The sequence below is a fragment of the Mustela nigripes genome, chromosome 2 (genome assembly GCF_022355385.1).
Source record: "Mustela nigripes isolate SB6536 chromosome 2, MUSNIG.SB6536, whole genome shotgun sequence".
Classification (NCBI taxonomy): Eukaryota; Metazoa; Chordata; class Mammalia; order Carnivora; family Mustelidae; genus Mustela; species Mustela nigripes.
Genome location: NC_081558.1, coordinates 139,141,484 through 139,158,853, shown reverse-complemented (window position 1 = coordinate 139,158,853; position 17,370 = coordinate 139,141,484). Strand labels below are relative to the sequence as shown.

Here is a 17,370-nt window from a genome sequence, read left to right as displayed (position 1 = left end):
ATTCTATTATATATTATATAATGTGCCTGGCATATAAGTTAGATGCTCATTAAAAAGTAGCTGTTATTATAGTGTGGTCATGATGGTCTTCTAGAATGACTTCATGTGGTGTAGGGGTTGCATCCTGAAGTGCATTAGGGTAAGGGGGAAACCTAAATTTGAAGCAGTTTTAAAAGGAGCACTTTCAAAGGGGCAGTCCAAGATGGTGGCACAGTAAGATCCTACTGAACTCTCCTCTTTCCATAGACACACTGAATCTACAGCTACATGTGGAAGACCTAGAAACTAGCTGGGCAGCTTCTTCATGACAAACAGTAAAAGGCCCAAACTGAGAAGGATGGGAGAGGGAGATAGGTGATCTTGCCAGAAACCCATCCCGGGTACGGTGACCCCCAATCAGGAGGGATCTCATAAATCCAGAGCTTCTTCCTGAGGCATGAGGGGTTTGTTCCCCACATCAGGCAGCCCAGCCCGTGAGACCTGCAGTGGAAAGATGTTGGCTGTGAAAACTAACGGAATTCAAATCCAAGAGGTGCAAAGGGCTGGAGGGAATGGAGGTAACACCCTTAAAGGGCTCACCTGCAGACTCAGTTCTCTCCAGGGATCAGCACAATAGTAGAAGTTTGAAAAGGGCCTAGTCTCTATGTGAAGGAAATTCATTTGCTAATCTTACCACATCTATCAGAGGGCATGGGCCTGTTGGGACTCTGTAGTGACAGAGGCGTGGGTTGGTGCCAGTTTTGCTCTCTCTCTACCTTGATAGCATACACTAGGGGCCTCAGCTATGCCTTGTTAGCCTACCTCAGAGTGCCATTCTACTGCTTTGCCGAAGCCAGATACAGTATACACAGAGGTGTTTCTTAATTAGCTGGCTCTGGTGGCCAAGGGCCTGTGTTCCTGGATTCCCCAGGACTTTAACAGTTTGAGAGATGGTTTTTGGTAGGCAACCACCCCAGGGCACTACATAGACCAAAGATTGAAACACACCTCCAGTATTCCTATGGAAAAAGACCCATTTTGTTATCCTGGAGCTTCAGTCTAAAGGGCAGACTTCAAGTTTGCCACAAATCTAGAGGCTGTGGAGGTGCTCGCAGAGAATGTAGGCTGGGGGACGCCATCTTTGGTGCTTTCCCTCGGCCTCTACTACATCTCCCCAGTACTTCCCCAAAAGGAGCTTACACACTTTTTTCTGGAGTCCCAGTTTTTGTAACTGTAGCCCAAAGACGCCTGCAGATCATTTGGTCTAGAGGCCAGCAGGATTTATGATTATTTGTCCTTCAAAGCTGTATATACTTGCACACTTTAGAAATTGCTGCCTGAGGGTCTTCCCATCAACCTGAAACTGGGTACTAAATAAGATTCCTCCCTTTGAAGCACGGACAGGTCTTGGCACACCATCAACAACTGGGATCTATGAAGAATAAATCAAGTTGCTTTGATAATTACAAAGGTTGGAAGACAACAAAGACCTAGGGCAAAGCTGAACAATAAGGTTCCTCTCCTACACAAAGCCACTCCTTCAACAGTTTTTTGCCTAATACATAGAAACAAACAGTGTAGAACAAAATGAGAAATTAGAAAAATATGTTCCAAGTGAAAGAACAAGTTAAAACCTCAGGAAAAAAGTCTCAGTTGAAATGGAGTTAAGTAACCTATCTAATAAAGAGTTAAAAGTAGTGGTCATAAAGACATTCACCAAACTCAAGAGAGAAATGGAGGTGAAAGGCCTGTATACTGAAAAGACATGAATGTCAGAAATTGAAGATGACACAAATAAGTGGAAAGATATTCCATGCTCCTGGATTGGAAGAATGAATGGTGTTAAGATGCCTATATTACTAAAGCAATTGACAGGTTCAGTGCAATCCTTATCAAAAAGCCTAGGCAGTAGGCTCCTTGACATTGGTCTTGGGAATGATTTTCTTGGCTCTGACTCCAAATGCAAAGACAATATCAAACTAAAACCTTCTGCAAAGGAAACCATTAAAACAACAAAAAGTCACCTACTGAATGGGAGAATATATTCAAAATCATTTATCCAATAAGAGGTTAACATCCAAAATACATACATAATTATTTATATGTGTGTGTGTATGTGTATGTATATATACACAATCCAATAAAAAAGTACGGAGGGCATCTGAATAAACATTTTCCCAAACAAGACCTACAAGATGGCTAACAGGCACATGAAATGATGCTCAATGTTACTAACCAGGGAAATGCAAATCAATCCTAATGAGATATTACCTCACACCTGTTAGAATGATGATTAAAACAGTAAGTTGTTGATGTTGAAATGACGGAAATGAAATGATGAAAAAACAGCAAGTGCTGGCAGGGGAACTCTCATGCACTAGTAGTGGAATTAGTAGAAGTGTAAATTGGTATAGCGACTATGGAAGACAGTATGGAGCTTCCTAAAAATACAAATGGAACTCTACTGTATGACACAGAAATTTCAATTTTGGTATTTATTCAAAGAAAATAATAACACTAGTATAGACAGATATATGCACCTGTGTATGGATGGCAACTTTATTTAGAAGAGCTAAGATGTGGAAGCAACCTAAGTGTTCATTGATGGGTGAGTGGATACAGAAGATGTGGTACATATATGTGTATGAATGTGTATATTTATACATATACATCATCTACACACATGCACACACACAGTGGAAAATTACTCAGCCATAAAAACGAGCAAAATCTGGCCATTTCTGGCAACATGGATGGAATTTGATGGTATTACGCTAAGGGAAATGAGGTAGACAGAGAGAAGCAAATACTGTTTGATTTCTCTGATATGCAGCATCTTAAAAAAAAAGCACAAACAAAGCTCATGGATACATAGAACAGAACGGAGCTTGCCCGTACAGAGGAAGGCTGGAGATGGGTAATAGACAGAAAGGGATTAAGAGGTACAAATGTCTAGTTATAAGATAATTAATTAGTCACAGAGAAAATGTACAGCATGCTGATTATAGTCAATAGTGTGTGGTGCATACTTGAAAGTTGCCAAGAGCGTAAAAATCACCACAAGAAAAAGGGGGAAAAATGTTCATGACTTTGTATGGTGACTGGCAACTGGATTTATTGTAATGGTCATTTTGCAGTGTATACACATATCAAAGCATTCTATTATATACCTGAAACTAATATAACGTTATATGTTAATGTTTCCTCAATTAAAAAAAATTAAGGTTTCTGACCCATGAAAGCCGTATATCGTTTCCACGTTTTTAAGTCTTAATTTCTTTCCATGGTGTTTTGTAGTTTCCAGCATCCACTTCTTGCACGTCTTTTGTAGAATTTATGCCAAAGTGTTTTAGTCTTCTTAGTAGTACTGTAGATAGGATTGTTTTCTTAATTCCTTTTTGGATTGTTCATTGCTAGTGTACATAAATAAAAGTGAGTTGTGCATATCGAAGATAAGTAAATGAAAAGCACTTACATTTTTAAAGACTTTGGTAATGGCGTTCATCATGGTCCTGAAATTTTATATATTGCACAGATCAACGGCTCAGAAGTAGGGGGTTGTAATGGAAGATGAGAAGCTCCCCTTTCCCTTTAGTTTACATACTCCTTTCCGAGTAGAGTCACTTCGCGTATAAGTGTATTAGATAAAGGTCAAAAAAGCATGCTGTGCCTCAGTTTCTATACCTGAAAACTGGAAGTGTCATCTGTCTTCTGTGACTGCTTTGAAAGATGAATGATAGTATCCGGGACGCTCCGAAGGCTGGGTCAGAGACAATGAATAAATGTGAAGGGTTACAGTGGTTACTGCGGCTTCAAAATGAGAATTCTCCTTTCCAGGAGCACTTGAGGAAAATAGAGGCTGACTTTGAAGGAGTTGCTCTGGGACCACTAGATGCTGGGAAACCGAACACTTTCAGGGAAAGGGGCATTAACCGTTTTGTTGTTTTAAGTCTGAAAGTTACACATGAGCGGGTGAAAGAGGAGTTTCACTCCAGGTGCTTTTGCAATCCGGTGGGTTTGTTACATTCAAAAGGCTGGAGGATCAGCCTGTCCACGTCTGCCTTTCCTCCTTGCTATAAAAATGATGTCTTTGTGCTTTCCTTTCCTCACCGCCTGACTTCTTCAGGGTAATAAGAGTTAGAAGAGAAACACCTGGTCCCCCTCTCAAGGATATTTCGGTCATGTTTCCTATCCACACTTTTCGGCTTTGAGAGCCATGCTGCTCTTTGTTCGGTGGAGTGCTCCCAAACAAGCATCAGGTCACCTGACAAAATTACGGCTCCAAAATTAAAACTTAAGTTTTCCTCTTTCTTGCTTTCCTGCTCTGCACTGAATACCCCACATACCCAAACCCCTATACACAGAGATTTGGAAGAAAAATCAAAGAACAGGGTACTACTTCATCTCTCCGGTCCAGTTCCTGTTCCGGGACGCTGCTAGTGTCTGGGTCTGGTCTGGATTTTGAAAGGTATTTTCAGGTGACCTGCAGTGTCCGGTGTTTTCAGGCAAGAAGCGCCACCATTTTGTTTTCTCTTCTGTTGAGCATTTTCTCTTTTCTGTGCTGCTATTCCCCATCAAATTTCTGTGTCCCATAAATGGAAGCTTTTCCTGAAACTTTGAGGCTGCATCCACATCAGAGTAACTGGCAGTTTTTGTTACATCATCATTTAACTTGAAAAGTATTTTCTTTGCTCTGGTTTAGCTTTCACTTTAACATAGTGAGATATTTCACAACTGGCTGGATGTATTAGACATTGAACCTCTAGCTGTCATCATCATTTTATTTAAGATGTGGTGATCCAGGGGCACCTGGATGGATCAGTCCATTAAGCATCTGACTCTTGGTCTTGGCTCAGGTCATGAGCTCAGGGTCCTGGGATTGAGCCCTGTGTCCTGGCTCCCCACTCAGGGAGTCTGCTTAAGGATTCTCTCTCTCCCTCCCCTCACTCACATGCATGCTCAGTCTCTCCCTCTCAAATAAATAAATAAATCTTAAAAAAAAAAAAAAAAAAAGATATAGTGGTCTGAACACAGTATTCAGGCTCCTATCATTCCCAGAACAGTATGCCCTGTGCTTTTGAATCTGGGTAATCACGCGGGGGTGGTCTGACGGTGCATTGTGTAAGTTCTCAAGGAAGAAATGACAAACACTACACAATAGTGCTCCATGAAACTAACTGTCGTAATTCTAATTTTATTTGAGAACTCTGTGATCATAAATAGCTACGTATTTTCTTAAAATATAATTCACCACGGACATTTTAATATGTAAAACACTCCCTCCTGCAAAGTTATAAACGTGAATCAAAATGCAATCTTAAACCCCTCGCAGTAATGTAACAGAAGAGCAGAAAAGTGCTAAAACAAAGGTATGGCATTTATTTTTACAAAAGGAATAAACATGAGAAGGGTATATAAACGTTATTGTGCCCTGCTTTTGAGTTCTGCCGCTGTCTGAAACATTAGTTTTATATATCTAACTCCTTCCCTCTGCAGTCTACTTAGTTTGAGAAAACATTTTGGAATGGCACATTTTGTCTTTCGTTTTTAGCATGTGCCTGAGTTCAGAACAAAACAGTTGGCATATTACTTGTGATTACCGCAAAAGTCCATGCAGAGTATATTGCTACTAAATCAGTTCATAATTGGGAAACTGAGCCTTAAAACAACTGAGACCTGGAAACACATTAAATCAATTTTATAACAATTAAAGTTAATAATTTTAAGCTATTTACGCATCAGATCTACTGCCATATTTGCTATCAGGATTTTTGAGGACACTCAGAAATACCTTTCTAAGGAGTCCCTGTAAGGAATGCTCTTTGTCCTCAGGGGTAGCCTGAGCCCATTGTCCATTTTGTCCCCTTGCCAGACAATTTAGAACCCTACTTGAACCTGAGTTGTGATACTTGTGTGAATATAGGTAAACATAGTTCCGAAAAATCAATTTTCCTTAGCATGATTTTACTTATATAAGTATTTCCTTTTGTAATACTCTTTGGTCACACAAACAAAATCTACTTGTTCTGTATAATTCCAGATCTCTTGATTTTAGTCTTAACACCCCCGGGTTTGCATGTTTTTATTGTGAGTCGTCCCAAATCATATGGAAATCGAGTGGAGTTGAATTAAAATAAATACAGCTATATGCTTGTAATCCTCAACCTGCAAGGAATTAAAATACTGATGACTCAGCTGTGATGAAATTGGAACAAATGATACATCGGTCACACCATCCTGTTCGAAAATGTTTTTCTCTATTTAGAATGACGGTGACATCAAACTAAAGAAACGGCATTGATCGACCATCTACCCTGTTGTCAAACTTACTTTCTTTCAGAAGAAGAATTTACAGAAATGCTGCCTGGGTATTTTTTTAATTCCCCAATTTTTTAAAAAAGATTTTATTTATTTATTTGACAGACAGAGATCACAAGTCGGCAGAGAGGCAGGCAGAGGGGGGATGGGGAGCAGGTTCCCTGTTGAGCAGAGAGCCCAATGCAGTACCTGATCCCAGGACCCTGGGATCTTGACCTGAGCCAAAGGCAGAGGCTTTAACCCACTGAGCCACCCAGGCACGCCATTAATTCCCCAATTTTTTTTATATGGACATCTTCATCATGTTGTTGGAGATAAAGCCCATGCTTAATTAGAATTTATCAGACAGTTGTTATATATGGCTCTCTCGGTTCTTTTTAAGAGATCAAAATAGGACTCAAATCTGACATCCTGCAATAGTTACAGAAATTGTAGCTAAAGTACTGACTTGGGCAGCTGACTTTGTCTTGCTTACCTTGCAAAGCAGGGTCTGGAAAGTGTTCTAATTTAATCTCATTGTACTGATTACTCTAAACTCCTTCCATAAATAGGATAATAATTGCCCATTAATTGTTGTCCTGAAAGTGATGTAAGTACAATGAAGCCATTAGCTAATAATATAGGATTGTTTTAAGTGTATGCATGTGTGCTGCCATGTAAGAGGTTATCTGAAGTCGCGTATTGTCCATTTTTCAATGACTGTATAGAGATATATGTAATGTTCTATTAAGATGGGGGTATTAATCCTGTTGCAAAACAAGGGCTTAACAATGATTTCATTTTTTATTTTATTGAAGTACAGTTGACATACAATGTTACATTAGTTTCAGGTGTACAACATAGTGATTTCGCAACTCCGTCTATCCACATCACAAGTGTGGTCATTATATAACCCTATTATAATAGCACTGACTACATTCCCTATGCTCTACCTTTCATCCCAGTGACTTATTCATTCCATAACTGGAAGTCTGTACCTCTCACTCTCCTTCACTCATTTTGCTCATGCCCCCATGCGCCTCCTCTCTGACAATCACCAGTTTGTTCTCTGTATTTATGAGTCTGTTTTGCTTTTTGATTGTTAATTTGTTTTGTTTTTTAGATTCCACATGGAAGTGAAATCATGTGACATCTGAACTTTCTCTGCCTGACATCTTTCACCTAGCGTAATACTCTCTAGGTTCATCCATATTGCCACAAACATCACGATCTAACTCTTTTTTAAGGCTGAGTAATATTCCAACAATGATTCTTGTTATCCAGTCATCATAACATCTGAGCAGAAAGACATGGGAACATTGGCACCTACACAGACAAACAGGCAGACAAACCTACTTCAGAACCACCTGGATTTCATTTTGCAGTCATCGTACAAATGCATGCCTTTGCTTAATTAGCTGGAACGCTGCATTAAAAGAAAATAATTTAACATGGCAGTAGTCAGAGGCAGATTACCTGCAATTAAATACCTTATTTAGACACTATCTCAGTGTCTAAATAAACTAGGAAATTAAAAAAAAAATTACACTTGAATCTAAAATTTTAACAACTTGTAGTTCAATATCCTGTCAAATACTCCAGAATGGTTGGTATAGTTACCTAGTATTAGAAACATAAAGGTAAACATGTTTCAATATTATGTCAGTCCATTTGCAGTTTCCAAAAAGGTACATCTGAATGGGTTTTGTACTATGAGGTACCTCCAGAAAAATTCATACAAGTGAGGTAATGGACTGCAGACATGGATACATACTGATTTTTTCAAGAAGTAGAAATACTTTTGAACAAGATGGCTCACCTAGTGAGCTAATTTTAACTTGTTGATCATATTTCAAACAGAAAGTTAATATTGGCCTTGGAATAGTAATAATGCTTTTATGGTGGTGAGCCCATTGAATCGGATACTAATAGTACAATTTGTAACGAGTTCTTATGTTTTCCATAGGTGGATAAGCGGAGCAGCTGTAGTCAATGCATTTTATTCTTCAGGCAGAAATCAGATAGGTAAGGCCTATTCTTAAATAACTCTTTAATATTTCTCTGTTGTTACCAAGTTGTAGTGCATTGATTGCATGACCAGTTTTTGGTGCTCCCCATAAAAGCACAGTTGAGGCTGAGTGATTGCTTTATTGAATGTACTACTTGAAAGTAAATGCATCCATGTACCTCTTTCCACTATAATAGCAAATTTTAAGTCAGTACAAATTACATAAGTGGTTTTCTTTCTTTTGCAGTGTTCTCATTTGTGGCTAAGTGGTTTATCTGATGTCTAAGTGCTTTTATTTTATTTCTAAAAACTTTTTAAACATCTCTTATAGCTCCATAAAGTTATATTGACTGTAGGACTCTCTAAGCATCAGAATCTTAAAGGAGTTTAAGGTTCCAAGAACCAGCTTTGCAGAGATCCGGTTCTCCTGGCAATTTTGTACACTGGCTCTGCTGGGGATGGTCCCTATCTGTATCACCTGTTTCTCTAGACAACTCCAAATTTCTCAGAAATCTGAAAAGTTGGTTATATTAAGTTGAACCATGTGAAATTACATTTACTTGATTACTTTTAATCAAAAAAGAAAAAAAATGTTCAGTAAGAGTAGTATTGTAGGAATCTGTGTAGAAACTATTAAGTGAGTGAGTGATATAACTAAATGGCTTACTATAACAAAAGTATATTGATTCTCTTCCTAGGAAGACCTTGAGATTTTTAAATTCTTTCTTAAGTATTACATAGATGGACCCATTTTCCCCCCAAGGATTTTAAATACATAGAAAGGCACCAAACAGATTCAGTACTACCAAAGTTGTACTAAACAGAAGTTGGTTAGTCAATTTCTCCAGTTACACGAAGTCTAGCCCTTCATTTCTAAGTGTGGTCAAGAATCAAAAGGGAAGATAATTTCAGCATTATTCTAAAATAAACATCTCAGAGTTCATTTTAGAGTCTGCCCTGAGCCTTGTTTTTCTTGAGCTCTGTTACTAATTAGATTAGAAATGATGAAAAATCCTGAAAGATTTTTTATCATTGGCTAAAAACAAATTTTATGAAATTATAACCTTATTTTATTTTAAAGATTGATTATAGCTTTCCCCATTGCTTTTAAACCTAGGAAGAGTTAAAGTAAGAAACTATCTACATTTTCTTCTAGTATTTTTATGGTCTTTATTTTTGGAGTAACTCTTTAATCCATCTGGAATTTATTTTGGTAGATAACATGAAAATGAATAATCAGAAAAGTTTCTTTATATAATGTATAAATACGAAAGAAGGCATGTGCACCTCTTAAAATCAATTAGCTCAAAGTCTAGGCTAATACATTTCCTAGTTAGTACAATGATAACCTAAACTCCTACCAGAGCCTATTTAATGATCAACTCAGAACCATGCAGTCTATCCTTTGGGAGGTATTCCTAGAAACCATTCAGACCCTTTCTTAGAAGTGCCTTTCTCTCTGAAGAGGCTTCACTTTGTTTTTTGTTTTGTTTTTTGAGAAAGAGAGAGCATGCACACATGTTCATGCACGTGTATGGGGCGGTGAGGGGGACGGTAACAGAGAGAATCTTAAGCAGAATGACCTTTTAGTGAAATTCCAAGGCAAAGTGAGACAGCCTGGCCTTTGTCTGTATTAGGATAGACTAAGGGATGTAGCTTCATTTTAATCCAGTTCAGGAAGGACCCTGGATCCTATCAGACCTGATGATGATTCATTCCAACAAGAAGGCCCTCTGTAGGACCACCCTGGCATGTTCATCCCTTCAGCCCCTCTCTGGAGCAGATCCACCCACTTCAGGTCAAGACAGTACCTTGTTTGGCTCTGAATGATCCCATATCCCTGGAGCCAGCTTGAAATTGGTTTGCCTTGGAGATTCCCTGATCAGAGAAGACAGAATGTTCTCAATTTGAAATGAACACCCTCAAACCAAAGACGCACACAGCAAAAGCAAAAAGAAGATAAAAGTGGCCTAGCATTTCACACAATAGATAGTTATCCTCTGAATAATCAAGAATTGGCTACAATAAACATTCTTAGTAAGAAAGACCTTTTAAAGACTCTCAAGATAAATCATCAGATAGAAACTTGAAATCTGAAAAACTATGTGTGCTAATAACAGCAGTTCAGAAGAAGGGAAAGTGTCATGCAAGAGGAGAAATCTTTGACATGTGTACGTTTTCTCTCTGACAATTCATTTAAATCTTCAAAGTGGGGATAGTCTTAACTAAAAGATAATTAAAGATCCTGACCTCCATCTTTCTTCTTGATAAAAGTGAGTTTGTAGCTCTGTGTGTGTGTGTGTGTATGCTTGCCTGTCTGTTTATATACATAGATACACAACTTTTTAATCTTGATATTGTGCATTACAGAATTAGAACTGGTATAGACTAGCATATGTCTCAGGGCACCTGGGTGGGTCAGCTGGTTAAGCATCTGCACTTGGCGCAGGTCACGATCCTGGAGTCAGGGGATCGAGCCCCACATCAGGCTCCCTGCTCGAGTGGGGAGTCTGTTTCTCCCTCTCCCCAGCTTGTGCTCTTTCTTTCCCTCTCTGTCTCAAATAAATAAACAAAATCTTTTTAAAAAAAATTAGCATATGTCTCATAAATGACCCTTCCATCTGCACACAAATAGTTTAAATTAGATCACATACAATTTCTCATGGGCTTGGCCTTTCTATGCTATGGTTAAAAAAAAAAAAAAAAAGAACTTGTTTTATTGCCATATAGGGATTTATTCATATTAATAATTTCTTCTTTTTAATTCAATTCCAATGACTTTTTGTTACAACTCACACAAGTAGACTATTTTCTAAGCTTTATGCACCCCTGCCATTTCATGTCAATTAAAAAAAATCAGAGGCACCTGGGTGGCTCAATCTGTTCAGTGGCTGCCTTTGGCTCAGGTCATGATACCAGGGTCCTGGGATCGAGCCCCGCATCGGCTCCCTGCTCGGGGAGTCTGCTTCCCCCTCCTCCTTTGTCTTCCCTGGCTCATGTGCATGCTCGCTCTCTCTCTCTCTCTCAAATAAATAAATAAAATCTTTAAAAAAAAAATTTATCTTAAAAACAAAAAACAAACAAACAAAAACCTTCCCGTATGGAAAGGCATACCGAAAGTGATGAATTCACTGTCTCTCATTCCCCACACATTTGCCCCATCGACTCCAGAAACCTTCCGTGGATCATTTAGTGTATTCAGCCTATTGGTGTTTGACTACCTTGAAATAACAACTTTTTCTAAAGGTACCTTCCTCGTTCTTAGGAGTCTTATTTTCAGACTTTAAAATCAAGAGCAAATGTTTCAAAACATATTGCTATTCCATTTAACGTAAAAATTAATATTTAACTTTCTTCACCCAATATTGATCTTACCTAATGTCTTCAACCTTTATATCAAAGATTCTGAAATTGAATTGCTTGCAGCCTTAACAAACCAAACCAGGGAATTGAGGGCACGGGAGGGAGGAACAGAATTTTTTGTGGTATGGATCAATGACTTATTCAGTTAACTTACTTGTTGACAGTCGTGAACATAAAAAATGTACAACTAAGCAGCTGGTTGTTATCAACAGTTGTGAAGTCTACTAGTAACAGCAGTAGGCTATGGGGAAGTCCTCATCACTGAGATTTAGCTCACAGTGTAAAAGGGGAAGTCATAATTTGCAAAGCTGAACTTGAAGACTAGTAATTAATATGAGCCATAAAAATCTTATCACTTGCCTGAAGAGTGACATATTAGGATATAATTTAAGCAGCAGGATCTTTACAGTTAATGTTTAGTCTTGATAGCACGTTTCATAAGAACATTTTATATAAAGGGTGGATTTTAATCAAAGTACATAGTGTGGGAGATAGTATTCACTTTAAGTTAATAAAGTACTGCACATAATTTTAATACTTTAAGCTAAAAATAATTTCTTGGCACTGTTGATAACTCAAGCAGCTACATGTGAGGTATAACTTTCATCAAAATTCTCCAAGGACAGCAATATTTATTTTCTAACTATTTTGTCATTTTGGATGTTGTGGCAACTTTCCAGATTCTTTTTTTAAGTTTCTGGAGAGCACTTAAATTGTCCAGCATGTTTTTTAAAGTCTCTTCTATAAATATCTAATATTTATCTTTTGAAATCCATTTGAGGTGCTGCCATATTCTCCTCACTGGAAAGACAAAGAAACAACATTTGCTACTATTTGAACTAGATCTTAGATTTCTTAAGGTCAGGGACTTCTCTTGTGTTCTTGGAATCCCAAATAGTGATCGCTTAGGGCTTTACATGGATGGGTGTTGATACTGAAGATTTTTTTTTTTTTTTGCTAAGAACATAATTCAGTAGACACTAGGATTTTGAAACATGAAAGATGAAATTGCTAAGTATGAGCATTAAGAGGGGAGGAGGGGGCATAAGAGAGATGAAGTAGGAGAAGACCATGGAGTCAAAGACCAGAAAGAAGATGCTGTATTTAATTAGAAAGCACCAAACCGATCCTTTGGAAGGTTTTTTTTTTTTTTTTTTTTTTTTTTTTTTTTTTTTTAAATCAGGGGAGTGATAATGACCAGAGTTACACTTTTTTTTTTTTTAAGATTTTATTTATTTATTTGACAGACAGAGATCACAAGTAGGCAGAGAGGCAGGCAGAGAGAGAGGCAGGCAGAAAGAGAGGAAGGGAAGCAAGCTCCCTGCTGAGCAGAGAGCCCGATGTGGGGCTCGATCCCAGAACCCTGGGATCATGACCTGAGCTGAAGGCAGAGGCTTTAACCCACTGAGCCACCCAGGCGCCCCTGACCAGAGTTAGACTTTAATCTGGATGTGGATGGATTAGATTTAAGATAGGTTATAGTTGGGTGAGACAGGAAGTGGAAAGATCATGTAGGAAATCAAGTAATTCTTTTTTTTTTTTTTTAAGATTTTATTTATTTATTTTTTTGACAGAGAGATCACAAGTAGGCAGAGAGGCAGGCAGAGAGAGAGGGGAAAGCAGCAGCTCCCTTCTGAGCAGAGAGCCCAATGTGGGGCTCGATCCCAGGACCCTGCGATCATGACCTGAGCCTAAGGCAGAGGCCCAACCTTCTGAGCTACCCAGGCGCCCCTCAAGTAATTCTTAAGACAAGGAATGATAATATGAAGTGGGATGATGGCAATAAGGCTGATAGGAGGAAATAAACAGAAGATGATGCTCCTGGAAGGAAGATGCATGACCTCGTCTTTTCCTAAGTAGACTGTGTTAAGACTTGGTAAAAATAAATAAATAAATAAACAAACAAATATTTAAAAAATTAAAAAAAATAGGTGTCTAAGATAAGTAGAAAATGTCGTGCCAGGTGGTTGAGACCCTTCAAATGCCACTAGCAGACATAAAGTCAAGAGAGTGATGGCTTAGAAGAAAACGAGTTTGATATTTGACACATGAAATTTAAAGTTTGTGAGACATCTAAGTGTAGAAGGCTAACCAAGATAAGGCAGATGTCAAGGTGGACATAAAAAAAAAAAAAGTGTGATTTATTTATTTAGTCGTCTCTGGGACACCACGGTAAATTCATTGGCTCACTCATTTATCATTGATAATTCACCTATTCAACATATTTCCTAAGCGCCTGTTTTGTTCCGGGCACCATTCTAGATTTAGGTGCTGGAGATAATGAGTGAAAAAAAAAAGAAAATGGACTCAGCAAGTAAAGAAGTGTACTTACAGGTGCACACGTGTCTGTTCTCAAAGGATTGGTATTTGAGGTGCTGGAGCAGGTGAGGATAAGAAAAAGAAAGACAGCAACTGAGAAGAAGGAAATAAATAGCCATAGATGCCTTGTGGGAAATAACGTAGGTCAATGTGGTTGGGAGAAGCCTTCGATCGAGTAGTTCTGTTTATTTAACAAGCTAATATAGATGGATAAAATGTTAGAGATGACATTAAAAGTAATACTTGTGGTTTTTTTTTTAAAAAGCAGTATTTGTGTTATTAAATAACTGTTCCTTCCAAATATTTGCAGTGGGAAATGAAGATGGTAATTTCTCCTAGCTCTAAACTCCTCAGAGCAAACAACAATCTTAGCAGAGCTCATATCGTGATTATACGGTATCACTTATACAAGTGAATCATGATTACAAATCATAGATCCTGGTGCTGCTTTTGGATGAACTCTTTGTTGTCATCAATCATAAAAGACCTACTCTTGTTTCATCACAAGAAGACTTTTGTATACAATTAAGTCAAACTGATGAACTGGAAAGTAGCTTAGCAGGCAGAAAGCCCAGCCCAGCCCTGCCGTCAGAGAAGAATGCCACAAATCATTTTTAACCATCTTCTTTCCTTGTAGTCTTCCCAGCAGGCATTCTCCAGCCTCCCTTCTTCAGTGCCCATCAGTCTAACTCATTGAACTATGGGGGTATCGGCATGGTCATAGGACATGAAATCACCCATGGCTTCGATGACAATGGTAAAGTACCATGGACACTTTCCTTTGGCTGGGACACACCCTGATAAACTTGAACAGTGTTATTGTACTTGATCAGTATGAGAACACATTTAATCAAAAGGGTACCATTGACTAATAATCATACTTTCAGTGTTCCTTCTAAATTGTTGCTTAGGAAGATCAGAAATATCTAGTAGTGAGATAAGCAGTGTGCGCTTTGCACTCTGACAAAGTAACACAAATATTCACATTTAGAAGATAACTGTGTTTGTTAACACCAACGATAATGTTTGCTCTTATTTCATGATTACATATTATCTATCTGGACTTCTAGAGGACAGGGTCCATGTTTTAAACCAGATGTAAAATAATGAAAAAGTAAAAGAAAGGTGCCTATAAGACTTAAACTGCTCACGGACGGGAAGAACTTTTTTTTTTTCATCCTTTACCTAGTTCAGGACTTTGCAAATCATGGGCACTTAAATGTTTATATGCTGCCTCAAATGGCAAAAATAGATTTAGAGTTTCATTGAAATTTGAGAGGCATAGAAGTAGAAAAAAGCACGAGATAAATAGAGAAGTGATAGTTGAAGCTATGGCAAAAATTGGTTTGCGAGTGGAGAGACAATAGGAAGAAAATAACAGAAAGAAAATAATTAAGCCTTAACTAGACTTAACTTTAGAGCCATAAAAAGAAAAGATGACAGGAACGGTACAGTTTTGGAAAGGACTTACTACATGCCTGTTAATTCAAGCATATAATAATGTTCATGGGTAGGTACTAATACCACTTCCATTTTTTTTTTTTAATGGAAAAAAGTAGAGGCACATGAAAGACTTGCTCAAAGTTACAAACCTAGGAATTCCAAACGTGGAATCAGGATGTGAGGCCAAGTAGTTTTCCTTTGTAGCCTTCTTTTCATTCACTATATCGTAAGTAACTATTTAAAAGGATGATAAAATGAAGTGTTAAAACGTGGCAGATAATGTTCAGAAAAAGGAAAGATCGAGGAGGGTTAGCAGGAAAGCTCCAGGAGAAAAAGTGACTCTTTCTTTGTGCTTGAAGTAGAGGGAAATTCTGAGTCCGCAGTGTCTCATGAGGGGTTTGAGACATGAAATGAATGCAGAATAAAAATAGTATTTTTCAGTCTCAAAATATCAAATTAAACAGACTTGGTCCATATGAAAACCATCCAAGAGAAACAAGGCACGATTTCAGGAGTGACTTAACTGGTGGCCTCGGCTGAGGTCTCAGGAACCACGTGGGTACAAAGCCTGGATCAATACGAAGGCCCACAAGCAAAGCAGGCCCTCACAGTCCACGTTTCATCAACACGGGATGTGAAAGGGGAACAGTTCTTCTCATTACCTGCCCACTTGAGTGGGATCCTATGGGATTTCTGTTTTTAACTTTTTAAAGAATGGACATATCCAATCTTAAGTCCGTACCTTTTGAATTAAAGATATCTTAACCACAATTCTTGATGTAATGAGTTCCCCTTTTACTTAAATCATTTTATTACAGGCAGGAATTTTAACAAGGATGGAGACCTCGTTGATTGGTGGACTCAACAGTCAGCAAATAATTTTAAAGCCCAATCCCAGTGCATGGTGTACCAGTATGGAAACTTCTCCTGGGACCTAGCAGGTGGACAGCACGTACGTTGGAATTCTCTTAAAAAGTTTCAGATATATTCAGTCTTTGTTACCACTTTTGCTTTCTTTTCTAGAGTATAGATGACATATAATGTTACATTAGTTTCAGGTGTACAATTTAATGATTTGACAAGTTTATACATGGTGCTATGTTCACAAGAGTAGCTCCCATCTTTCCTGATACATTGCTATTACTGTATCGTTGACTGCATTCCTTATGCTCTGCTTTTATTCCGGGGACCTACACATTCCATAACTGGAAGCCTGTATCTGCCTCTGCTCTTCACCCATTTTGCCCCTCCCCATAGTCCCTTCCCCTCTGGCAGCCATCAGTTTATTCTCTGTATTTATAGTTCTGATTCTGCTTTTTGTTTGCTTATTCATTTTTTTTTAAGTTTCCATTTATGGGTGGAGCTATATGGTATTGGTCTTTCTCAGTCTAAATTATTTCACTTAGCATAATACCATCTAGGTCCATCCACGTTGTCTCAAACGGCACGATCTCCTTTTTATGGCTGAATAACATTCCATTGTGCATATGTGTACACGTGTTTCACTTCCTCCTTATCCATTTGTCTATCCAAAGACACTTAGGTTGCTTCCATAACTTAGCTAAGGTAAAGCTGCAGTAAATAAATATATCTTCTCAAGTCAGTAGTTTTATTTCCCCTGGGTAATTACCTAGTAGTGAAATTATTGGATCATATGGGATTTCTGTTTTTAACTTTTTAAAGAATGGACAAATCCAGTCTTAAGTGCATTATTGATGCCTTCTTAACAATCCGAATACAGGTAAGGATTTTTAAGCATCTTTTGTTTCTTAACAGCTCAACGGAATTAATACGCTGGGAGAAAATATTGCTGATAATGGAGGTATTGGCCAAGCATACAGAGTGAGTAATAACACTTTCTCCCATTTTAGTGGTTGGAGTGATAATATCCTATTTAATCATTCATTTAAAGCCTTTTGCAAAAGGCACATATAATGTAGGCAGTAAACAACGAATAGAAA

The 17,370-nt window shown here is 38.1% G+C and overlaps 1 protein-coding gene across 4 annotated transcripts in view; it reads left to right on the top strand.

The window, feature by feature from the left end:
- Positions 1 to 17,370, top strand: part of MME (membrane metalloendopeptidase) — a 97,402-nt gene that overhangs the window by 67,979 nt on the left and 12,053 nt on the right. For all 4 annotated transcript variants that reach the window (XM_059391703.1, XM_059391705.1, XM_059391704.1 and 1 more), the window contains exons 17-20: positions 8,243 to 8,301; positions 14,604 to 14,723; positions 16,228 to 16,361; positions 17,186 to 17,251. In XM_059391703.1, the coding sequence (XP_059247686.1) occupies positions 8,243 to 8,301; positions 14,604 to 14,723; positions 16,228 to 16,361; positions 17,186 to 17,251 (379 nt within the window). The remainder of the gene's footprint in view (positions 1 to 8,242; positions 8,302 to 14,603; positions 14,724 to 16,227; positions 16,362 to 17,185; positions 17,252 to 17,370) is intronic.